Source organism: Lissotriton helveticus, chromosome 3_1 (genome assembly GCF_964261635.1).
Source record: "Lissotriton helveticus chromosome 3_1, aLisHel1.1, whole genome shotgun sequence".
Taxonomy (NCBI): Eukaryota; Metazoa; Chordata; class Amphibia; order Caudata; family Salamandridae; genus Lissotriton; species Lissotriton helveticus.
This window is the reverse complement of record NC_136061.1, coordinates 1799785359-1799811948: the sequence shown is the minus strand read 5'-3', so window position 1 is coordinate 1799811948 and position 26590 is coordinate 1799785359. Positions and strand designations below refer to the sequence as shown.

General features: G+C 44.3%; 1 protein-coding gene across 1 annotated transcript in view; it reads right to left on the bottom strand.

Annotated features, from left to right (window-relative positions):
* Positions 1-26590, bottom strand: part of LOC144823827 (uromodulin-like) — a 442286-nt gene that overhangs the window by 62216 nt on the left and 353480 nt on the right. Inside the window, exon 7 of the mRNA XM_078682688.1 lies at positions 22900-23142. Within this exon, the coding sequence (XP_078538814.1) occupies positions 22900-23142 (243 nt within the window). The remainder of the gene's footprint in view (positions 1-22899; positions 23143-26590) is intronic.

Here is a 26590-nt window from a genome sequence, read left to right as displayed (position 1 = left end):
GGGGCTCGAAGTGGCAGTTAAAATCACCGCCCATTATCACCTTGATGTCTGTCGGCAACTGGCCCAAAAAGGACGCAAGATCTTCTAATGTGGTGGACTCCGCCGTTGGTCCGACTGGGCGGGAATAAACATTTATTATAGCTAACTTAGGGGCACCCTTCCAGTTTAATAAAACGCACTGGATATCTTGAGAAGACGTAGCTATGGTTTCCGCTTTGCAGCCAATATGAGAGGCTATCCACACTGCCAAACCGCCCGAGGGCCTCCCCTTGCCATTCCAGGTAGCATTGGTTTCAAATATGGCGTAGCCAGTTTTAAGGACCGGCTCCCTCGCCCATGTCTCTTGAAAGAGGCAGATATCATTATCTATTATTAAGGAGTCCCATTCTTCCGTATGTATTTTGTTAAAAATACCTGCAACATTCCAAGATAGTACCCTCAAAACTCTAGAAGGAGTGTGCAGATTGGGACCATTCCCCCCTGAGGTATAGCTACCGCTACGCACATATGAGATGGAGACCCCTGGAGGGGAGGGTGGGCTATAATTATGTATTACTGGAGGGGATGGGATCATGCCACAAGGCTCTCCTGGCAACTGGCGAGGGGAGTTGGCACCGGGAACGTAAGAATTTCCATTCGGCCCGCCTATGGCCCTCTCTGCAGAGGGATAACCAGGAGAGGACCCCAGGCGTCAATCACAGGAGTCCAGACCAGAGAGGACTCCAAATCTGTTATTTACTTCCAGAGGTGTAAAAGGAAGCAGATGGTCCATCCCCCCTGATTGTGAGAAGTGGTCCGTACTCCTATGATTAGTGCCATAGCCCCTTTGTGGTACAGATTCCCACCCATGAGCATTCTTTGGAATCATGGGACCTAGATGTGAAGGGAGATAGTGGTTAGTCTGTTTTGGGCCGTTAATTCCTACCGGGGGCATGGGCTGCCATGGGCAAGACAAGGGAGCTACTAGGGCTCTTGGGTAGAAATAGGTGAGATCGCACGGCATTATTGATTTGCCTAGGTTCCCCGGCATCCAGCTCAGAATATGCCTAACAACTTTTGGGTCCCTGAAATTAATCACGATCAAATCACCATCTATGTCTTTCTCGCGCCCCCCTAACCAGGAGAGTCGACGCACATGCACTATATCCCCATCAACATTGGCTGGGAGTGGTCTATTTTTAGACAACCAGTAGATGGTTTTGTTTTTGAGTTGCTCTGGACCTTCTCGCTTATCAGGGTCCAGGGTAGGCACACCCGTAAGCACCACTACATAAGGTAATGATTCTGGGGGAAGTTCAACCTGGGGGATCCTGCGTTTATGTGTGTTGCTAGGGGGTACCCTCTCTCCTACCGGGTGGCTTGGTCTTGTGGCTGTACTATTTCCTCCCTTCGGGTTGGTACCATTCTGATTAGTAGACACTCTAGAAGAAGTGGCGGAGGTTGTAGTGCCTAGGGGGATAAGGTGCACTGTTTTAGTAGGAAGGTTGGGCATGGGAAATGAGGCTGATGAGATGGTGGTGGAATTAGTTTGAGCTGCCTCGGCTGGGTTGATAGATGTTGAGTAGAGCGTCTTGGAAGTAGAAGGTTTTGAGCAATTAGGCAGGCTATCCGCAATAAGAGCTGTACTAGATGTTAAGGGGACCTTCTGATTGACTGGTCTGTTTAAAATAGCCTGTTCCAAGTTCTCTAGCCGTTGTTCAATGGCCAATAATCTATCTACAATAGGGGACGTAAGCGTCCTGAGCATTTGCCCAAGGACCTCCAAAGTAAGTGCAACTGGGAGAGTCTCCTCCGAGATTGCAGTTGGAGGGGTACTAACTAGAGTAGGGGATGATGTTAATCTAGCAGTCACTGTAGTATTAGTGAGTTTGGTGCCTGCAGCTGGTTTAGAAACAGAGGCTGCTCCTCCCCCTTTCCCCTTACCAAACTCAGAATGGCTGATTTTATCCTTTTGTGTTGTACCCCCCTTCCTTATTCTCTTGTTGGGCGGGGGACCATGGATTATCTGGGCCTCAGTTTTCCTCAACTGTATTTTTTCTCGGTTCCTCTGGACAGTCTATCTTGACATATAAGGCAAGTTACGTATCTTGCATTTACTTTTTTCTGACCTTTGGGAATTTTAAAAAAATTGCCAAATGAAGTTTTCTTTCCGGTGAGACGTCCTGGGCTCCTCAGGCAAAAACTGCCTCTCTTCGTGCTCGTCGTTCTGTTCCTCTTCTTCCTCTTCTTGTTGAATTATAACTTGAGCAGGTGGTCCACTCTTCCTTGGAGGTGGTGGGGAAGCACCAGCTGAAGCTACTAAAGAAGCCATTGCTCAGTGATCACAAAGGGTCTTTCTCTCACAATGATGAAAGTCAGAGTGAGGAAAGAAGGAGGGATTTTCATCATTTGGGAAAAACAAGAGTTCTCAACCAATGAAAAGTGTTCATTTTAGATTATATGACCTAGTCTTACATCATTAGGAAACCAAAAGTGAAATGAACCAATGAAAAGTGTTATTACCAAATCACATGACCTGCTGTGTTTACGTTAAGCGCTTTGCAGGGCCTCCCGGTTTGCTTCCAGAAACCTGCGCTTTGCGACTCGCTTCGCGTACCAGTTCGCTAACGTAGCACGTCATATGACGTATCACGCGACAACGTGAAACGTCATGCGGACGGGAGGCGTCACGATGTTGTTTTCTAACGCGGCAGTTGCGGTAAAGAAACGTTTACCGGCTCGCGGTCTATTTCGCGGCATCAAGGTCAGCTAACGGGAAGCTTCCCGATTCGCGAAGCGGGAACGAAGAAAAAAAAATATTAAAAAAAAAAATTATTCATAAACATATAAAATATATTTTTGGATTTAAAGAAGAATACATTTTACAGCTACAGATATTAGCTGTTAAAAAACCAATGAAATTCACTGAAAAAACCATAGGTTATAGACCATATATAGTTAGGAATTAGCATTTACAAAACCTTATTTTACTCACACAAAACCATTGAAATTCCATATATAGTTAGTTGCACTAACTATATATCGCGCACCCGCAATCCACTGCTGATGATGTCACATATTACATCATTCATGACATGGTCAGTGACATCACTGATGACATCACTGATGACATCTCAAATGACATCACTGATGACATCACTGATGACATCTCAAATGACATCACCGATGACATCATGACACACCAATACCAGTTACTACATACGCACTCACTGATTCCTACGTCTACACACACATTCACTCATTCACCCATACAATCACTCATACATACAGTCACTCATTATTACAACACTATCATATGCACTCATACACCTAGTCAGTCCTGTGAAGAATCAATCACACTTCGATTTCCTCATCTATACAGTTAAACACAGAACACCATACTTTTTCACACATACTTACTCTCTTATACAATCACTGATACAAGTACACATTGATCTGCACAGAGTCACACACCTCCCAGCTAGCCACACACACACTCAGTCTCCCATACAAATACTTGGGCAATCAATCAATCAATAACCCATATAGTTACTCATATAGCTACTGATCAACACATGCAGCAGTTTACAGAACAACAGACATAATGATGCACAAATTAAGACAGTTTAGTCACTAACCCATGCACTCAGTGAGACACATTTAATCACTCACTCATACAGTCAGTCATGCACCTACTAAATCCTTCGTCCAGACACTTACACATCCACTCATTCTTCAATATGTTAGACATATTTAAACTTTACAGAAACAAAAAATCACTGGATGTCATTTGAGATGTCATCAGTGATGTCATCCAGTGATGTCACTGACCATGTCATGAATGATGTAATATGTGACATCATCAGCAGTGGATTGCGGGTGCGCGATATATAGTTAGTGCAACTAACTATATATGGAATTTCAATGGTTTTGTGTGAGTAAAATAAGGTTTTGTAAATGCTAATTCCTAACTATATATGGTCTATAACCTATGGTTTTTTCAGTGAATTTTCAAGGTTTTGTAAATGCTAATTCCTAACTATATATGGTCTATAACCTATGGTTTTTTCAGTGAATATATATATATATATATCCAAACACAGCATTCTCCTGTTCCGGAGCCCCCGACCCTTCAGGGCGACCTCATTAAAGTGATGGGCACGGAGCAGCCCATCTAAACACCAGCAAGTGTAACAATAGAGATGAGGCCCATTACTGGAAATGACGCTTTTATTCAGTATCCTGCAGCACGACATCCTTCCTGTTACCTAACGTTTCAGCCTCACTTGGCCTTGCTCACAGGTGGAAGGTAGATGATTTAATTGCCAGGTGCGCTTGCTTTTAAAAGTTCTAGGATCACGTGGCTGCAAGTTGAAATACAAATCCCACAGTGCACTGTCACTTGTCTTAAAATAACAAACTGGAAGTCCTCGTTATTTTCAAACTTCGAAGTGAGTAGTTAGTACCTTTGTGGCAGTTGCACTAGTGTTGGTGTGGAATCCTTTGTTTAAAAACAGCCAGGTAAGTTGGTATCACTCGCACATTTGTTCTATTTCATCCGATGGTCTGAACAAAGTCTCATTTCACCAGCACGATCAGAAATGGATGTGAACCATCTCCGAATCCCTTCCAACACGCGCTCATATGAGTATATATATATATATATATATATATATATATATATATATATATATATATATATATATATATATATATATATATATATATATATTATATATATTTATTTATATATCAGTTATGTAGATGCGAAGTTAGTAATTGTACATCTACAATTCCTTATATGCACAACCTTACGATATTTTGTCCCTCAGTATTCTGTCCTCAATAATCTGATATGAAAATATTCTAGGAGTTGATATTCAGCAGTACAACCAGTGCTTTAAATGGGCCGGTACTCACCGGTACTGAGTACCGGCACTTTTTATTTCTATCCCTTCAAGTACCGGCACTTCAACCCCCTCCAAGGAGAGTACCGGTACTCATGTCTGATGTACTGTTTATTGCGAATTCTGCGGAGGCAGGGTGGAGCCTGCCTCCCGGATACTCTGACAGGTAAAGTGCCCCTGGAGCCCGGTGCTGAGCCCCTGCTGAACCCTTTAACAGCAGCTCAGTTTGCGTGGGTGTTGAAAATGTCACCTTCATGCTGAGCTTGACAGAGCAGTGTCGGTACCATTCAGCCACTGCTCAGTAATCACATTTACATTACGGTGTGCATTGGTGCACACCCTGGAATGCTGGCAACCCACTGAGAGCGGCACTTAAGCAAGCCACGGGAGGTAAGGAGTTGAAAGCATCCTTTATCCTGCGTGAGCCTTTTGTGTGAGTGTTTGATTGTGAGTGTTTAGCGACTTGTGTGCGCGTTTATGTGTAAAGAAAGAGGAATAGAGAGAATGTGGATACTCAACAAAGTTTTCTTAAAGAAATTATGTGGACTGTTTTGTATGTGCATGTGTGCTCGGGCCTGTGTGAGTGTGTGCGCACAGAGAATATGAGTATTCACTTGAGCCCAATGCAAATAAATGATTATAATCAGGGCCACTGTAATTATGCGGCAGGTTTGATAAAATTATGCAGCAACAAAAGGCAACATATACAGTGTAATGCAGAACATTTGCTGATTGTATTAATTATTTTGTCAGTTTATACTTGTTAATACGGTCAGGGCATATGTTGCATTTCAGTTTAACACACAAACATAGCAATAACACAACAGATGGAAGTAGTGTCATTGAATCATGTCCCACCTCTAGCTTCGCCCATAGCCCCGCCCACTAGCCACACCTCTAACTCAATTTGATGAGTACCTGCACTAATTTTTTTCCATTTAAAGCATTGAGTACAACACCTTCTTGAAACTCTCCACTCTCACATTAGAAGTCACATTAGCCATATATGATGATCTGGGGACTAGGTAATAGTTTCTTGAACTGACCACACTACCAGAGAAAGCCTTCCGCTCTCAATACCAATAATGTCATGTGAACAGCTCACATAGGACTCATACTCTGCAACAGTGGCTAACATTTCATCCCTACAATATTACTTGTGAATGACCCGCTCGCTCTCTTTTATTCATCCACATTTGCTGCCAGTGATCAGCCGCGGTGGGTCCATTGGGGCGTAGGGGCGTAGCCCCGCCAGCCCTGCTTGGACCCGCGGCTGCCGTAAAATAATTAAAATAAATGTTCCTGACTCACTGTGTATTTATTTTATATAAATGTTCATATTCATCCGAGCGCCGCCGCGCAGCACCCGACTGAAACGGGAGTGCGCAGGGGGGGGCGGGCTGGTGTGATTGACAGTCGACTCGAGACGAGTCCTCCATGTATTGTATACGCGCTTGTACTGCTTGGGGCAGCAACTTGCCCGAGCATGCGCATGAAAGTCCCCCCACATAATCCACATTGCAGGTTTATTTGTGCGGCAGCCCCTGGCGTTAAAAAGGCGACAGGGCGAGCAGTTAGTGTGCCCTCCAAGCCAATCCTGGCGCTGCATGCAGCGCCAAGATTGGCCGGTCACCGTGCAGCAGAGCAGGGGCAATTCATATTGGATGCCGAGCGTGGGTGGATCAGCCTCACTGCACAATGGCCAATGACTGTCTCTAACTTAATGTAGTCATGCAGTGATTGGCCATTTTGCGGCGCGCGGCGCTGCTGTCGTTGGATCCGGTTCACTCGCCTCGTGGTGTGTGGAGTGGAGACAGTGCCTTTGCTTGCCTGTTGCCTTTCTTTCTGGACCCGTCGTCATCATCAGTCACCAAGTACTTCTGCTGTTCTTCTATAGTGTGTGAGTACAGTATCAGTAGTAGTATGATGGATGACGTTACAGAGACTGTGCGAGTGCGACTGTGCAAAAGAAGCAGTCACTATATATATTTGCTTTCATGTTACACCGTGGCCTAAAGCAATCTGGCAGGGCTGGTCTCGCAGATTAGTGTATGGGCTGTTCGTGTTAATCGTGTATCTGTTTTATGGTATAATATGGCCTTTTTTTAGCGTTGAATTTTCTGATATTACCACAAACATTGCCTACAGCAATCACAACTGTATGCAGTCTCACTTACCTTGTAAAACAGTTATACCCCGTTTTTTTATATTTCATTACAAAAGAGGGCCACCTTTTCAAGCTTTCTGATTTGTTCATAAAAACCACATTTAATGGGTTGCCCAGGCCTCTTTTTGTATCCCATTCCGACCCTGGTTGAAGGAATTGACTTTACCCACTACAGACAGACGCCTAAAAACCGCCGAGGCAGCGCAGCACATCATGATATGGCCCATGTGTTATTAGAAGGAGGCGGATTTAATGGGAGGAATATTTTTTAGACCGGCATTTCATTGATCCTGTTATTGTATTTTTATCTTCTCTTCCAAACTGAACGGTGGCTGTCCACTGTAACTAATTAGTATGAATTTAAAAACTACTGGATGCTTGATGGAGCCATAAAACTCCAAAAAGCAAATACAACCCAGTGGTTTGTGGGAGGGTCCATTAGCAAATATTTTTTGAATCACAGATAAAAATTGAGCAATGGGAGGCATGCTCCTTTAAACATAAGCAGCAACCCCCGGCAACAGTCTGCAGCGAGGATACCATTACTGGAGAAATACTTCAAATTATTGCCCTTGGCATTGGGTCAATGAAAGTGAAGATTAATGAATCGACGTGATTCAAGCTAGGATCCAAATGTGCAATAACCAAATGAGGAATTTTTCAAATGGATTGCTGCTATAATATCGTAATGTTTTTATTGTTCTGTAATAATAATGTATTGTAATGGTGCTCTCCGTGGCGTTGTTGAGCTGCATTCTGATTCTAGTTGCATTTTTTAATTAACTAAAACCAACAAAACCCAATTGATCAATTTAGAAATGACTCGCTTAGATAAAAAGTAAAGCAGAGAGCAAAATGATCTTCCGTGAGTAAAGCTGGTACACAACAAAGGGGAGGCACAGAAAGGGCTATCAAAGCACAGTAGTGCCTTGTGCACAGTGGGCACTAACTTCTCTGAAGCAGGGTTTGCGGGCGGGGTGGGGGGGTGAGGAGGGGAGATGGGTCTATTGTCTCCAAATATGTTTTGAAAATGGGTACAAATAATGCATTTTAGAGCATAATTAGTAACTGAATTGGGGCCAGAAATCTCAATGGAAGCCTTGGTCAGTTGCAGTTGTTGAAATTCAGAACTGGGGTGATTTAAAGCGAACCCATGAGCAGAGGTAACTGATGAAGTGTTGGGGAATATATGGCCAGTGCAAAATGCAAAAAGCGAGCGAGCTGTATTGATACAAGGACTGGACATTATTTGAATTGAAGCAGAAAAAATGCACTGCCGAGCCGATTGCCAAGTGTTGTAAGCAGAGGTGTAAACTGTAAAGACGAATGGTATAGATGTGTGTGGCCAACGTCAGCGTGCACGGCTGTGGTTCGGGACGTGCAACATCAGGAATCAGGTTTTCATAGCCATTGAGGAAGGGGTCATCACTAGTGGAAAAAGAACTCGGCTTTAAGTGCCTTTTCATGCGGTTGCCGGTTTTGTGTGGGATTGGACAGGCACCCCCTGCGCCTAGGGGAGGGGCCCCCTTAGTTGCGCCACGGGGCTGAGCCTCCTCTGGGCCCCAGGACAAAAAGAAAGGGGTTGGTGGTGATGACTGTGTGACGTCAGGCATGGAGAAACGAAACCTACGGGAAACGAAACTTAACAAGTATTTAAGGCTGTGCCCCGGGGAGTTTCATTCTCTTTGTCCCCTTAGGCTGCAGCCTGAGCTTCAGGAGCGTTGTTGAGAGCATCGTAGATGTGGAGTGATGTTCCTGTCGGGCTGAGTCGGAGGGGGCCTGGCGTAGCGTTATAAGTTGTTTACCCTATTGATGTGAGTATGTAATTTCAGTGTAAAACTATCTGAGATCCTACTCCAATCTGTTTAAAGGGTCGTTCAAAGCAATCAGCGGAGAGGAATGCTAAAATGCTTTGTAACTGTTATCAATGACCCTGCTGTGTTAACTTTTCCTGCTGATTGCACAAAATCACCCTGATCATTGTTTTTATGACTGTTAAGGTGGGAAACTTTTTCGTATAAAGGTTTTTTCACTTTACATCTATTGCGATTGAGGAGGAATGTGTAGGGGTTGGACCTATAGTTTATGGCAATCTATAGTGACTGCTTATTTGGCGGGGAAGCAGGGTAACGGCGGCAGAGTTCATAGGGAAGGTATTGCGGTAAAAGGGGGCGGGCCGCGCCAGTAGTCGAATTAAACCCAGTGGGCGAGATTGGTGGCAAATGCAGCGGGATGCGCCTTTATTTTACTTAGGCAGTTGTTGCGCACAATAGGCAGAGAGAGCACCGAGAATATCGGTGCCTTTCAATACTACCGTTACCGCATAAAAGGTGGTGGGGCCGCACTTGTGGTACTAGAATTATATGCCAGTGTGCAAGAATGGCGGCAAAAGCGGCGGGATGCGTCTTTATTTAACTTAGGCAGTTGTTGCGCACGTAGGGCGCAGGGACCGGCGCAAATGTTAGTGCCTTTCAGTAATATCGTTACCGCATAGTGAGGCTGCGGGCGGGACATCGGTGCGCTGTGCTGCAACTTCACTGGCCTAATCGTACAAGGGTGAGTTATGCTCCCACTTGATTGACATAAGCTGCCGTGCTATGTTGATAAAAATGGGAACATGGGCTTAAACTATGATTCCTCAGTCCTTGTGGCTAACTTTATGCTTTCAATACAAGTTACTCGCGATGCATGCACATTCAGTTGAGGTCTAGTGCTGCACTGTGATCATAACCGGTCATAAGTGATTTACGGGATTAAAGATGGTTGTTGTGAACAGAGATGCGGGGACTGGGCTGCGTTGCCGAACAACTGTATTTTTGAATAGTTTGGATGGGGTTTTAGTGTGTTGCTGTGACCAAGTGCTTTTCGAGTCGCAAATCCATTTTCCACGTCAATGTTGTACAGGAATCACAGCTGCAGGGTGCTTGTACGCCGGAAAAAAGGGTTCAATGTTTTTCATTCTCCTCTGATCTTTACCCAGCATATCTGGAGTTTAGGTATAGTAATATTCACAGTGGCATTTCATTTGTTTGTAAAGCATATGCTATGGTGGCTGAGAAGTTGCGCATGGACAAGGATTCATTTGGCATACTTGTTGCTGTCTCTCGGTTGTCGCAGCCTGTCTGGCCATTATAAGAAGCATTGCAGCTAGGGCGGGTCGATAAATATGAACTTCAAATGCAGCAAGCAATCAAATATAAGGTTGTGGTGGTAATGGAAGGGCGAAGGAGCCGTAGTGGTCTCCACTTGAAATCCCACTGACATAGTTCCATGGGGATGGTGATAATAACGATGTCAATGTCAAACCTCATAACGGGGGATTTAATAAAGAACTGAGAGCATTTAATTTCCAACGTAACACTTCGGTGAAGTGGAGGGATTGTTATCTGAGGTGCTAAGTTAAAGCTATTTTAATATGTTAAAGTGGCTGATAAAAATACATAAAGGCACTTGTGGTGGCAATTGCGTTTGATGTACCCCACACATTTGTAATTTCTGTGTCATGAATGTAAAATCCCGGTCAGAACTGAGCTATTGTTCCAGATGGTTATTCTCTTGCATTAAAGCACTTTGGGATAACATTAAAAATGTCTGAATACCGGGGCTACTACCTGCGATGTACCCCACGCATTTGTAATCTCTGTGTCATGAATGTGAAATCCCGGTCGGAACTGAGCTATTGTTCCAGATGGTTATTCTCTTGCATTAAAGCACTTTGGGATAACATTAAAAAGGTCTGAATACCGGGGCTACTACCTGAGATGTACCCCACGCATTTGTAATCTCTGTGTCATGAATGTGAAATACCGGTCGGAACTGAGCTATTGTTGCAGATGGTTGCATTAAAGCACTTTGGGATAACATTAAAATGTCTGAATACCGGGGCTACTACCCTATATGGCTTGAAATTGGGCCCTAGGGTGCAATATCAGTAATGCATAGACAGAGGTAGTGGCGTGGTGAACCACCCCGACGCAAATTAAGTGCTAGACTAATGGCATACATCTAGTAGGGGGACATTTTCATAATTTCAGTGTAGTCATGAGTGGCGTTTCAACGTCTGTAAGGGACACTTTCTGGCAAGCAGGGTCAACCTTTGAAAACGAGGGAAACATATAAATATCAGCCTTTCTACTCTCAAATGCGTGCCAAGATCGTCTGAAAATTGCATAATTCCAGTGGCCTTGGCGCCCCTTTTCTGAAACATGCTACTGATCGCACGTCTCGCTGGCAGTCACCCCAACCAGAATGCAGTACAGTGGTGTTACAAATTCAAAATAAAGGCTTGCTGTACATTTAACAGTTTATTTCAGGTTAGTACAGTAAACAGCAGCCTGGTGCCGCTGCAACTCAGGGGGCCGCATGTAAGGGTCAGGAGGGCCGAAGGTGGCCTCCAGCCTGTATTTTGGGATATTACTGTATCTAGGGTATGTCCTGTGATGTGTCTTGTGTACAATGAATCCCTCTGAGGGGCAATCAAGGAACAGTCAGGTATCCTGGCGCGAGAAGCAGTTTACATGTTTAAGCCATTCCTTAATTGCGTAGCCCATGCCTCTTGAAATTATGATTTCGTTATGTCCCTGTTATGAACCCGCTGCTTAATGCCCCAGTGGGACAACTTTGATCACGAGGGGGGTAGCAGTTTTGGGGCTACATTTCTGAGGCTTCCAGTATGTACAGTATGTGTGCAGTTACTGGGGCGAACCTCCTCAGTTGTGGCTAAATAAACTGCATCTAATTAAAAAAAAAAAAAGCAGATGTGCGCCTAACACTAATGCCTTGTTTTCTCTTCCCTTTCATCATCATGGGTGGCACACTGCACGGACATGGAAGCAACATGTTCTGGGGACGGCAGCTAGCAGGAACTGCAAGAGGGCAGCCGGAGATCGGTACCAGCAAACATGGGAAGGATTCCATGTCCCGTGTGGTAACTGTTTGGTGTGGTACATACAAAGGGGTTCAGGGGACTGATAGCCAGCTTCGCTAGAAAGTGGCATAATCCCAGTGCATTACAGAGCCTCTCTCGCAACGCGGCAACCATATTATAAATTCGTGTTCACATAAGCGGGGACAGGTCTGAGGTGTATGGTCTGCCAATTCCATGACTCACAATCGGACAATGATGGGGACTTGCTTACAGATTTAAAACAATTCGCAGGGCTCAGCGCCCTGGCAGTTCTAAAATTTCCCGTTTCTGCGAGGAGTTTTCAGTATGTTACTTACTTGCAAATTTAAGATAATTTGTAGGGCCCAATGCCCTGGCGACTTGTTGACAGATTTAATACCGTTTGCGGGGCTCATCGTCCTGGCGGTACTAAATTAGCCATGGTTGCTAATTTTTCAGTACATTACTTGCTTACAGAGTTAATATGAATTGCGGGGCAGCGCCCTAGCAGTCCTAAGCTTAGCAGTATGTCTGTCCCAATACACCTGCTAAGGGCAATAATAGTTAAGTTATTCCAGGGTGACAAGGTCCGGAGATAATCGTCTTCGTCATTCAGTACCAGCCCTATGCGGCATGCTAATGGTCCCTCTATGTAGTTTAAGAGGTGTTGCGAGATCCTTCTGGAGGCAATCATTGTGACAGGACCGTTTTCTACCCAAAGTTGGGACGATCAGTTTGTGACAATGCTGAACAGTTTGTGGCCACACATACCCCAGATCCATTTTCTTTTAGCGAGTTGGCACTCTTCGCGGCCATAGGTGGGGCCTTGGATATTGGCTTTAGAGCAATGGGGCAAAGTGGAGTGGGGCATTAGTGGCCCAGCCGGCCAAGTTCAAATATTTGGCCACATTCTAGTGTGCGGACGAGGTAAAAAGTTATTGTGTAAAGTTCAACTGTTCTGCCAAGTTCTAGTGTCCGGCCGAGTTAATAGCTGTGCGCGTTGGGGCCTGCCGGCGCAATATGCACGGCAGAATGCTAGTGACCAAAGCGGCCAAGTTCAGTTATACAGACATTTTCTAGTGTGCAGCCGACTTACAAATTAAAGAGTAAAGTTCCAAGGTGCGGCCAAGTTGTACTGGTGTGCGGCCGAGTTAAAGTTAAGGGGTGATCTTGTCCCTACTTTCCCTTCGGACTTTCACATATTAATGCAGCTGTGGGATCCTCGTAGTTTATTACTGAGAGTCTCTGGTAATCATGTATCCCGGTGGCACTCTCTGAAACAATGAGCACTAGTGCTCAATTTTTCTTCTGCTCCAATGTCCACTATTCAAACATAGTGCCCTTACATGTAATAACTCAGTGCACACTACGGGCTTTCTCTAGCGCTAATTAACAGCTGCCTGACCATGCTGAAAAGTTTGCAGCAGGCGCGGCCGAGGTAAAAAGTTAACGAGTAAAGTTTAACTGTTCAGTCAAGTTCTCGAGTGTACGGCCAAGGTAATAGCTGTGCGCGTTGGGGCATGCCGGCGCAATGTGCACAGCAGAGTGGGGCGCTAGTGGCCGGAGCGGCCAAGTTCAGTTATATGGACATGTTTTAGTGGGTGGCCGACTTACAAATTAAAGGGTAAAGTTCAAAGGAACGGCCAAGGATCAGGTATCCAGGTGGCAGTACTACCTCTCTGAAACAGTGAGCGCAAGTGCCCAATTTTCTTCTGCTCCAATGCCCACTATTTGAACATAAGTGCCCTTCTATATAATAACTCAGGGCACACTACAGGCTTTCCCTAGCGCCCATTAACAGCTGTCCAGTGGGCCATGGCAGTATGCAGTGCCCTGAGCACGACGCGCATCGGACATCTCAGGAAGTACGTTATCCACTGATGGTGGACGCAATGGGCATATGGTTAAGTTATTCTGCATATTTTCCAGTGTATGCCATTTGTAAATGGGTAGGTTCTCCAATGATGGTCGATGACATAGGCTTATAGTGAAGTTTTCCTGCATATTCTCCAGTATAGGTCAATTATGAATGGGCAAGGATGTCCTGTTGGAAGAGTTGGAAAGGTTGTGCAAAGGGGGGACTGGATGGCATACTGGACACAGCGAATATCACTTTTTATGTGCGGTTCGCTTCAATAGTCAGCTTATACCTTGGGGGTTAATATATCATGTTCTGGAGCACAGTCAGCGTCAGGGTGGGGGAGGGCGAGTGCGCCGGGAAGCTTCTCACCCTGTGGCGGAGCGCTGACAGTTAACAACAAAGAGGGATGCACAACTATGGAGGTGCAGCCATTCGTTGGACCCCAGGAGGGGGTAGATTCCACGTGTGTAGTGGGTCGGCGGGGAGGAGGGACCGACCTGCCGGTGGTCCTGAACTTTACTGCCCTAACCCACAAAGTATGGACTGAGTAGTATCTTGGGGAAGCTGCCTGTGTTCAGGTACCCCGGTGGGCCGGTGCGGTATGCGGTGCCCTGGATGTCAAGTAACTGTTGGCTGTAGTGCGTTGGGGCCTGCCGGCGCAATGTGCGCAGCACAATGGGACATTGGTGACCGAGACGGGCCAGGTAAAATGTACGGCCAAGTTCTAGTGTACGGCCGAGTCTTAAAGTTAAAGTGTAAAGTTTAAATGTACGGCCAAGTTGTGTACGGTCGAGTTAAAGTTAAAGTGTAATCTTAGGTGGAGAAGTGTGGCTCAGGGGTTAGAGGCAGCAGACCCGGAAGCTGAGATCGGTCCTGGACCAGGGTTCAATTCCCCGCCTCGGCGGGGTCTTGGGCTAAAAATTCCACGGACTCGATAATTCTCGCCCCGGTGCCTCCTCGACTCACGGGTTCACACTCTGCGACTCTGGGCAATAGCTTGCTTAATCTCCACAACGGCTCCTCGCGGCGGGATGCCTGACTTTCACCTTGTGGATACCCTGCTATCTCACAGGGGAATACCAGGAAGGGTTCCCTAAGCAAGCGCCGGGAAACCCACTGCGGGTAGCTGTGCGCTATATAAGCTCAACTACATTTACATTTACATTTACATCTTGTACCTAATTTCCTTACTGCCATTGACATGTGATGCAGCTAAAGTGTGATGCTGTGAATAATTGTTATGTATCCAAGAAGGATACCTTTCTTTGGTAATGGTCTGTGGTAAATTGCCTAATTGCCTAGAGTAATGTGAATAAAAAGGCTACGCCGTGGACAACAGACCCTGATTCTGAGAGTTATTGGGCGTAGCGAGCGGTAAGGTGAAGGAATTTGGGGAGGAGGGAATGTCACATTGTGCGCATACTATGGACAGGCGCCCCCCGCGCCTAGGGGAGGGGCGCCCTTAGTTGCGCCACGGGGCTGAGCCTCCTCCGGGCCCCAGGACAAAAAGAAGGGGGTTGGTGGTGATGACTTTGTGACGTCAGGCATGGAGAAACGAAACCTACGGGAAACGAAACTTAAAAAGTATTTAAGGCTGTGCCCCGGGGAGTTTCATTCTCTTTGTGCCCTTAGGCTGCAGCCTGAGCTTCAGGAGCGTTGTTGACCACCCACCCACCTTGCAGAAGAGCGTGGCTTCACGGAGGCGGAGCGCTGACAGTTAACAACAAAGAGGGATGCACAACAATGGAGGTGCAGCCATTCGTTGGACCCCAGGAGGGGGTAGATTCCACGTGTGTAGTGGGTCGGCGGGGAGGAGGGACCGACCTGCCGGTGGTCCTGGACTTTACTGCCCTAACCCACAAAGTATGGACTGAGTAGTATCTTGGGGAAGCTGCCTGTGTTCAGGTACCCCGGTGGGCCGGTGCGGTATGCGGTGCCCTGGATGTCAAGTAACTGTTGGCTGTAGTGCGTTGGGGCCTGCCGGCGCAATGTGCGCAGCACAATGGGACATTGGTGACCGAGACGGGCCAGGTAAAATGTACGGCCAAGTTCTAGTGTACGGCCGAGTCTTAAAGTTAAAGTGTAAAGTTTAAATGTACGGCCAAGTTGTGTACGGTCGAGTTAAAGTTAAAGTGTAATCTTGTACCTAATTTCCTTACTGCCATTGACATGTGATGCAGCTAAAGTGTGATGCTGTGAATAATTGTTATGTATCCAAGAAGGATACCTTTCTTTGGTAATGGTCTGTGGTAAATTGCCTAGAGTAATGTGAATAAAAAGGCTACGCCGTGGACAACAGACCCTGATTCTGAGAGTTATTGGGCGTAGCGAGCGGTAAGGTGAAGGAATTTGGGGAGGAGGGAATGTCACGTTGTGCGCATACTATCTCCTGTTTGTCCGCTTGCTCGCTCTTTGCTGCGCTCTTCCTACTTCCTACTTCAGCCCACCGCAAGCAACTTAGCATTCCATAAAAAATTATCGAGGGCAGAATAAGCGCTTCTAAGAGGCATTCAGAGCTGACAGTGGGAGAAAAGGACGCTTCAACAATGCACCAGCCTAATTGATTCTGTCATTGTGTGGTCCGGGGAGCAGTAAAAAAGCACTCACCTTTATATTTTGACTGCAGGAACTAAATGGAAGAAAAGCGGGGTTAGCTCTTTAACTGGGTAGTTGGGCGCTATTTAAAAACATAAACAATTTGCTGTACAAATAAATTGGTTGAAGGATTGCCCATGATTCTAGGAAGTAACATAGGGAGGGGCCTAAGACTGCAGTCGACTTCACCAGCGTGGGCTCTTTCACTGCACGGAGCTAGCAGCACCCCCTCCCCTCGAGAGAGCTTGTTAAAATCACATCTCCTCTTCGTGCTCTTTCAGGGATGGGCGTCATTGTGCAAGCATGGCGCTTTTAAACATAAGCAACCTGGGATGCTGAAAAGCACTGAAGCATGTCATTTTTATCCAAGGGCAGACACTGCGCATGGCGTGCACCCGTGTGATCCCGAGGGGGTGCGGTGTGCATGCAGGGGTGTAAGGTATGTGGTGCCACGGGCCACATTTGGTGGTGCATTGGATTGGTATGGGTGTGTGTGGACACCGTGCACTGCTGTGGTTTGGGCTGTGCACTCTTGTGATCCCGAATGAGTCTGTGGTTCAGCTCTATTTAAGCACTTGATTATTTATATACTTATTTTTCTTTACCATGATTTGTTAATAATATCACGGACAGCTACGTTCCTGATAAAAAACCGTAGAATATATTATGCTGTGTTTCTTTATGTGAATGAATATATTAATATTTGCAAAATGCCCATCACAAAACTCGCACAGGGGCGTTGTGCACTATGGGGAAGGCTGTGTCACAATGCCAGAGCAACAGAACATCTTAAAGGTGGTGACACCACATTTTTATGTTATCTTTAGGATTTTGATTTAATGACAGAAATTAATTCTAAAACTCTGCATATCATTTCTAATAGTGAATTGACTTTCCTGGCCACTGGCCACCTTGAAACTAATGTTTAACATAATCCTACCTATAAAAACAGTCTTCCATCGTTTAAGAGTTTGCACCCTTATATGTTATGTGGGAATATATCCATGGGTGATCCCCTGTGCCTAAATCACAACTGTTTGTCAGTGTCAGATCTCAGATGACTGTGGACAGGCACATTTGCTATCATATAAATTGTGCAAAGGGCGATTATCCTGCACGAATGATAGAGAGAGCAACAAAGTGAGCCATGAACATTAACCTTGTGGGGTTCCTTGTGGGTGCGGTGTGCATGCCGGGGAGTAAGGCCGAGGTCTGTGGTGCACTGGTATGGGTGTGTGGACACCGTGCACTGCTGTGGTTGGGGCCGTGCACTCGTGTGATCCCGAGCGGGTCCGGTGTGCATGCCGGGGAGTAAGGCCGAGGTCTGTGGTGCATTGAGATCTGCCAAAGAGGTCTGCCCTCCAATGCAGAGGTGGAAAGACCCACGCACACAGGCATTACAATGTATGATTATGGCACTCGCAAAATAACAAATGTTTTGCAATTCAACTTTACACTCGTGTGTTGAAAAAAAAAGGCATATAGAGCATCGTTCATCGCCCAGCCCATCCCTGAGCTCCTCTTGTGTGGCACGACATTTGTGACTTTCATTATGCCGCCCTTTGAAACAACCAGTGCTGTGAGGCCTTCCCACATCTGAATGTACACATTGGAGGCGACATCCTATACCCCAGTGTGTAATGAGGCGACAACAGTTCACAGTGTTTATGTGGTGTTACTAGATATGTGTGTAATGTGCACACATATCCTGTGGCTGAACTTACACTCAAGCATGCTCTGTTCCCAAGCGTGACTCAAGTTACACAGGCAAGGATTGGAGCATGGAATCCACGCCTGTGCTGTACCTTCACTCCTGTATCCTTTAATGCTACCAAGATAGTGTTTGCTTCACTGATAAATCCAACGCAGTGCTTATTCATTTATTTATTTATAAATTTTTACATATCGCGGACATTACCCAAAGATGTCAGAGTGCTTTATGATAAAGTAGGTTTCATTACAAGTGAAATAAAGTTACAATAATTATAACTGTGCCATTGAATGTCTTGCCTGGTTTCATCTGATTTCTGGTTTTCACGTTCCTGACAATGTTGGGCCACATTTCCCCGGCATGGATTTTAAGCTTTATTCTAATGTTTATTTAGGCAATAATGGTGATGTTACGAAACTGGTGCTCATGTAAAGCGCTCTGATACCCGATGTCTCGGGTCTACTTCGCTATATAAAACAAAAAATAGAAACATCAGTTGTTGGCCTATATATGTAGGAGCGTTGGCAGTCTGCCAGACTGTTTGTGGTCCCAGTGGTGAACTAGCAGCAGGGGGCAGCGCAGAAGCTTAATGTGCCTGCTGCAAAGAACATATACCTGATGCAGATCACAAAATGCATATGATGTAAATAGGTCAGTGAGGCACTGCTTTTGTCAGAGAGATCCTTTTGTTACTTGCAGTTTCTAAGTTAAAATCCTAACATACAACAGCGAACTATTAACTGTCATCTAAGAGCTGGATGCAAACTGCAAGGAAAAAATTGGAGCGTTATGTTTTTTCCCCACAGTCTTTGTTTCATTACCCTACTGTTTCAATATTAAATTGTTATCTTTTCATTTTCAGCACCTGACAACCTGAAACATTACCGCATTTTGGGGCAATTTTCCAGCAAACAACAAGAGGACCCCAACCTCCTTTGCTGCTCTTTCACCCCGGCTACAACCCAGCAAACACCAGTGTTAAAGGTAAGGAAACTGATGCTATATATTTTTTTACATGGGAGTTAGGGCTATGTATGTATGTGGTCACTCTCCAGGCCCTCAAGCAGTGTCTCTTCCTGTGCCTTCAGCAACCACTATGGCACAGAGAGGCAGGAGGCAGTACGGCTGTATTTTAGCAGTCATTTTGTGGAAAGGGGAGCTGACCTGTTGGAGATGTATTACGATAATGCACAAGATATATGTATTTATACTGAAATTTGATATTATTGTACTGCACCTTATACGTTGTACTTTGATTATTGACAGGTTTCTTTAATATATATATTAGTAAGGCCAGCAACACACCATCGTGAATACAGTACAAGAGCTGATTGCAAGGTCATTCCAGGCACGGCCACTTGAACAAAAACTACAGATAAAGCAATTAGGACCTCATCAGCCTGAAATAAACCTACAGCAAACTACACAGGACAGAGGAAAAATGTCAAAACGTACATTCTCAAATGCCTGGTACACAAAAGCTGATTGTCTCACAGGGTGCCCTATAAAAATTCTCTGTCCTACTTCCCCTGCTTGCTGTTTGGTGGGGACTTTTCTTGGACACGGCAAGGATTGGTTGACCTCAAGCACATCTCTGAAAAAATAAAGAAGCATGCACTCACAAGAAATCATCTGGAAAACCTGACAAGACTGGGAATGTTGGGGGAAGACGCACCAATTGAGCAGCAGATAAATGATGCATATCGCAAATCCATTCAAAAACACAATGAAGCTGTTGATAAGAACAGACAAAATCTATCCAGGATCATTGATTGCATTCGTTTCTGTGGTGCTTTCGAACTGGCATTGCGAGGCCATGACGAATCAGAAACTTCCTCAAAACCTGGGATCTTCCGAGGCCTAGTGGATTTAATGTCAACCATAGACAAGGATTTGGAAACACATTTAGCACGTGCTACAGTCTTTAAGGGCACCTCTAATACAATACAAAATGAACTCCTTGACTGTATGCTCGAAATTATAAGAAGCCATATTGTGCAAGAGTTGCGAAACACAGACTTTGTGGCTATTCAGGCTGATGACACCACTGATGTGGCCACTAAAACACAGTCCGTGTTAGTGTTTCGGTACCTTGACAGTGACAGAAACATTGTGGAGAGGTTCTCTGGTTTCACACATTTAAGAGACTCTAGTGCAGCAACCATCACTAAAGCTATACTGTGTCAACTGGACTTAATTTTCCCGGACCTGCCTCAAAAACAAAAATATATCGCACAAAGCTATGATGGTGCGTCTGTAATGAATGGAAGCCTTGGTGAAGTACAGAAACGAATTAGAGATGTGTACCCTAATGCTCATTTTGTGCACTGTTACGCCCACCAACTCAATCTTATTATGCAACAGGCGGTATCAAAGATCAGAGAGACACGAGTTTTCTTTCAGGATATCGGAGGCATAGCAGCATTCTTCACACGTTCCCCCAAAAGAACAGAAGCCCTTCATGAGATTGTGGACAAAAGCGTACCAAGGGGATCCTCAACTCGTTGGAACTTTCACATTCGTACAGTCAACTTAATCTTTGAACAGAGGGAGGGCCTTGAGAAATGTTTTGTCACCATAGCATCCAGAGAAGACTTTGATCACACAAGTCAGAATGAAGCCCATGGCTTTATTAGAACACTACAAGACAAAGAGTTTCAGTTCTTACTCTTTTTATTTCATGACATAATGCGTCATGTTGATACGTTATACGATCAGTTACAAAGAAAAGACAAAAGCCTCTACATCTACATTTGTACAAAAGATAAAGAAAGTGAGAGATGGGGTTGACGATTTAGAGAGCAAACTGCCGGAGCATTCTATTTTTGCAAACCGCAGACAAAACATCACCTCTCTGGTTCGAATTGGAAAGGAGATATGTGACATTTTAATTGTGCAGGCACAAGAACGTTTTTCATTCACGAAACATTTGGTGAGTGCCACTTTATTGCAAAGTAAAGAGTTTGCACAATATGATGAATCCTTCCCTGAGCGTGCTCTGAATCAGACTGTGGAAGCATATCCTATGCTCAAAAAAGAGCAGCTGAGAACTGAGTTAACTGTACTCTACGGAATGCCTGTGTACCGGAAGGCCAAAAGCGCCTTGACTTTGCTGAGTTTAATTCATAAACTGCATATGGAAAACTCACTTACAGAGACAGTGACTTTACTAAAAATTGTGATTACGACTCCAATGACAACAGTAGAAGCTGAACGATGTTTTTCAGCCTTAAAGCGCATAAAGACATTCCTCAGGAACACCATGCTAGAGGAAAGACTAAATGCTTTGGCGATGCTATCTGTAGAGAGCAAGCTAGTCCAAAAGATACCGGACTTCAACATGAAAGTAATTGACAAGTTTGCTACACTGAAAGACAGACGTGCTGATTTCATTTACAAAAAGTGAATGCTGCTACTTGTTTGAATACAAAAAACTCTGATTGAGATAAGAAATGCATTGTTATCTCGGATTTTAAAAGTTTTGTAGTGTTTGCTCTATTTGGAGACTACACAGATTTGTTCACATTTGTTCACTGGCCGGAACTGTCTCCCGCAGCGTGAACGATTCGTTGCTTGTGTTGCCTATCAAACCTTTCCCCTTGGCAACTTGCGGAAACCTTTATACCATTTATGTTTGGGGTACTTGCGTGGACCTATGTGAAGTGTGTATACAAAGCTCATCTCAACCAGAATCACGGTAACAGCGCGTTGCGCTGCCTCTTTAATATTCAGTATATTGTTAGTCTTTCATGTGACCTTTATGACCACTCTCTCCTGGCACATTATTCTTTAATTGTACGTATAACCTACAGAAGAATACGCACTCCTCTTACTCCTCTCTGGGAATAGAGTGGTGAGCCATACATACCTTATCATTGTATATACTGACGTTGTGTTGGACCATAGTGCTCATAATCTTATCCTTCTGTTGCACAGGGGTACAACCTATGTTAACCTGCCATTTGTCTACTACAACCAAGACTGAAAGCTGTGGTAAGTTGTATATACAAGTGTGTTCATACTCTCTGTAGTATAGATAGGAATAAAGTGTAACATCTTCCTTCCTTTACAGCCTGCCTATTCTTCAAGAATTCACGAAGAGGTTCCCACGCTCAAGACCTGTTTTTCTCCCCCCACCTTTCCTTGTTTTATTTCCCTGTTTTCCCCTGGCGTGCCATTCGTTACTCTAAGGTCTGATAGAGTCGGAAGGCCGTAGGGAAATACTGTGGACTATTCTTCAAGTTCCTGACGCTCCTGCAGAACGAGCCTGGCAACCATTACACTGCTGTGCAACTTCTTCTACTCTTAGAGCTGAGATTTCCATGAAAGTCTTATAGTCTGAATTCAGCACCTGAGCATAATGGGACGGAATGTATGAAGCTCTGTGGTTATACTGAATAATCAGCTACCTATGTTATGCCATCTATTCATGTAATAACTGCACTTTCACAATTGCTTTATTAACCTTCCTGCTTTCTCAAATTTGCTTGAAAATGCAAGATTTTTCTTCTTTTTTCCCAAAATTTTCTTGGGGGGGTAACCCCCCCAAACGCCCCTTTTGGGGTTCGGGCTCGCTCGCTTCGCTCGCTCGCTACGGTGCTGTATGCAAATCACTTTGCGCCCCACCACTTTCAAATCTCACCCACCGCCCCTGCCAGTGATCACGATGTCCTTTTATTTGATTCCTGTAAAGAGAATGTTTTAGGGTCCACATTTCTTCCAGTATAATTTATGAAAAGGTTACAAAAAGGAAGTGTGAGAAAGACACAGCAATGTTTAGAATAATCCACTTACCCGTTTGATATTAACTCCACACCGGTTTGACCGGTGTTGTTGCTGGGGGAGGCAACGCACTTGTCTGCTCTCAGTGTAAACAGGTCTCCATCCGAGAATGTAGTGGAGATGCCAATGTAGAGCGGGGTTCCCACCGTCAGTTGAGTATCTACTGTGTACGGATCAGTAAAGGCATTGGACATGTAGGCAGCCATGGTGGCGGTGCTGGATCCCGAGCCATTCACTGATGGGAGAGTAACTGTGCTGCATGAACCAAAAAAAATCACTGTTAGTACATGAGAGTAAGTACACATCTCAGAAATGTATTTACACTTTATTTGAAAACTTAACGGATAAGCTCTGAATGGTATTCACCTTACATCTCCAGACAGGGGCTTGAGGATAACCTAAAGGAGCCTAGTGACTATACAGACTGTGGGAGTGATGCATACGGTACTTTATTCTAAAGAGATGCTGGTATTCATCTTAACTGAAGGGAATACGACGTCACACATCTGAGGTATAAAGGGACTGCGTCCTGCTAAACAGAATTTATCAAACGGAGAGTTCGCCAGTTATGTAACTTTTTGACGCTGAGCCAACACCGAATAGTCTTAAATGTCACAGTGTGTCAGCATAATGTGTAAACAAGCCTTTATAACAGAAGTTCCTTAAAGTAACATCACGCTTAAGTCTTTTTTGTATTCATTTTGGTGTATTAGTGCAACTAGGAGCAAACAATTGCATTGGTACTGTAAGAGGCGTGCAAGAATGGATTCTACACATTTGAAAAAACTTGTCGTTGCAATGGACGTCGGCTAATGATGGAACGCCAATTATGTTTTAGGCAAAAAATACTTAATACCAAGCTTTGCTTTGGCATCTTACTAGCATAAATGATCTTTCAGGACAAGAACCGGATGCGTATGTTGATCATTCTCCTCAAACATTCACAAGTGTAGAGACAACTTGCCACCTGTATCTTTAAATGTAAAATCAAAAATATGCACACAAAAGCACTGATGCCAATGACTGAGAGCAGGAGGAAGAGGGTTGTATTATTGCTAGTGTGCAAAGGTTACAATCTATGAAACTCTAAAACAAAGCGGTGCATTGGCTTTCTGTATTTCTCATACAACGTTAATGCTCTGTCTTCATGAGGACTGGAGGACAATTTACTGGTCTAATAGAGTCCAAATGTGTGCTTGTTAATCGCTAGTGTCTTCCTGTGAAGACCAATCCATCTTTTGCATAAATATTAGGAGTAATTTTAGCGCTTTCCAAAAGTGCCTTGTTGAAAGAACTGGAGCTTGATGCACATGGCGTTAGTGTAACGTTTATGCACTGCTCACCAGTGTGAGCTCTTCTCAGGGATGTATTTTACTCAATAATGTTAGGGTGTTCGAAGCTGAGATTTACCATCAAGAAATGAGGTGCGCCCACTGTTATGAAGAGAAGCTTCAGGAAACGTTGTAGGATAAAGTATCTTCTTTATTCTTGAAACGGTAACACCCACAGGTTTGTGCTGCCGCTCGACTCCAGGACTCCGGGCAACTGACTATCGTTGCTCAGAGTACTAGAACCGAACGGAGGCATAGAACATCAATACAAATGTAAACATGAGGTAAAATCCTCGTGCTGCGTGCAGCACGAGGTAAGGCATATATAACAACTTCTCCCTTTTCACAATATTTAAAAACAAAAAACAAGAAAACAAAATCGTTAATCTGTGACAATAAAAGGAGTTTCAAATTGAGACATGAAAACAAATTTCAATTAAGGATATAATCATTAAACCTGACAGGTAACCTTCTACATCGAACAGATGAGGTGGAAGCTTGATGTAACACTTTCCCACCAACCTCAGTATCAGCGGTTGAGGGAGAGGAACACATCAATGAGGCGGATGCATCAGAAAAGGAAGATGAATCTGATAATGATGCGGATGCACCTGACAAAGGACTGGAAGAGGAGTGGTCAGAAGAAAGTGGAAGATCCAACCAAAAAGACCAGTCACACTGATCAAATTGTTCCTTATTCAAAGACAATAATGAGTGAGCCTGTGAATTGGATAAATGAACTAAAGCTCTCTTGTTCCACCATCCTCTGTTGCCAAGTAAAGCAGAAGCCTTACTGACAGCAGTTACTTGGACTGGGGTAGAGAATTTAGAGATACCTTTAGCAACTTTTCTTGGGTTTTTAATGAGTACCCAATCACCAATTTTTAGGACAATAGCATTGAAACGTTTGCCTGAATCATGTTTGTTCTTCATGACAAGTTGTTTTTGTGAGACTTTTTCAGATAAAGAAACATCAGAAGGTTGAGAGATCTCAAATTTTTTTTTCAGATAACCACTTGGGACACAAATTGGTATGAACATTCCTATTTCTCAGTAAGGAAAAGGGAGACATCCCAGTTGTACACTGAGGAGAAATGTTGTATGACCAAAATTTTTCTTCAACAAAATTCTTCACATCATTGTGGGAGGAAATGGCGGTTTGAATAGCATCTTTGAGAAGTCTATTAGCCCGTTCAACTAAACCGTTTGAAGTAGGCGAATAAAGTGCGACTTTGAAATGAACAACATCATGTTCCAGTAAAAATGAGTCAAATTTTTCGGATATGAAATGGGAACCATTATCAGTAACTAGAACAGAAGGACAACCTTCAATGATGAACAGGTTTCGTAAAAATTTTATGGCATTGGTAGAGGAGGGAGAGTCACAAAACATGTGATACAACCATTTGGAATGATAGTCAATCAAAAGAATGACATATTTCATGCCGTGGGGAAGTACATCATACGGACCAGAAAAATCCAATCCAACCTTTTCCCAGGGTTTGACCGGAAAAGGGACAGGATGAAGGGGCGTATTGATGAGTTTCCATTTCTTATCCGATAGTAAACATTCATTACACGAATCAATGTAAAACTTAACCTGAGACTCAATAGAAGGCCACCAATAATGGGATTTGATAAGTTGGGATGTCTTTGTTATGCCCAAATGCCCTTGATGTGCAAATTTAATGATGTCGGGTCTGACATCAGAAGGAGGAACAAAAACATCATGTCTCATTATTAAATTGTCAACCAGAGATAGTTCAGGAGCAATCATGGAAAAAGCTTTCAGCTCATTAGACAATTTCCTACTTTCAGGCCAGCCTTTTGTAATGTATTGTGCAACCAATTTTAAAGTGTGATCATTCTCATTGGCTTTGGACCAAGATTCTTCTGTAATGCGAGGACACAATTTGGTGGCATCAAGAGTGGCAACTACACACTCAACGTCACTAATCCCTTGAAAATCAGATGAATCATTGAGTGACATACGGGACAAACAGTCAGCACGAAAGTTTTTACCACCCGAAATGTGCTTAATATTGAAGTGAAATTCATGCAATTTGGACAAGAGCCTGACAAGTCTAGAAGAGGCTCTTCCTAGGCCATCCCCATTAAGAAGTTGAGTGAGTGGCTTGTGATCGGTAAATAAATCGAATTCTCGCCCCCAAATGTAGTTTTTGAACTTTTCGATGGCCCAAACGCAAGCCAAAGACTCTCGTTCAATGGTGCTATAGTGGGTTTCAGAAGCTTTAAGTGTTCTAGAGGAAAAAGCAACTGTGTGTTCTCTACCAGAAACCCACTGACCTAATACAGCACCTAAACCAGTCAAACTGGCGTCAACCATAATGAAGCATCTGGCAGAATCTTGA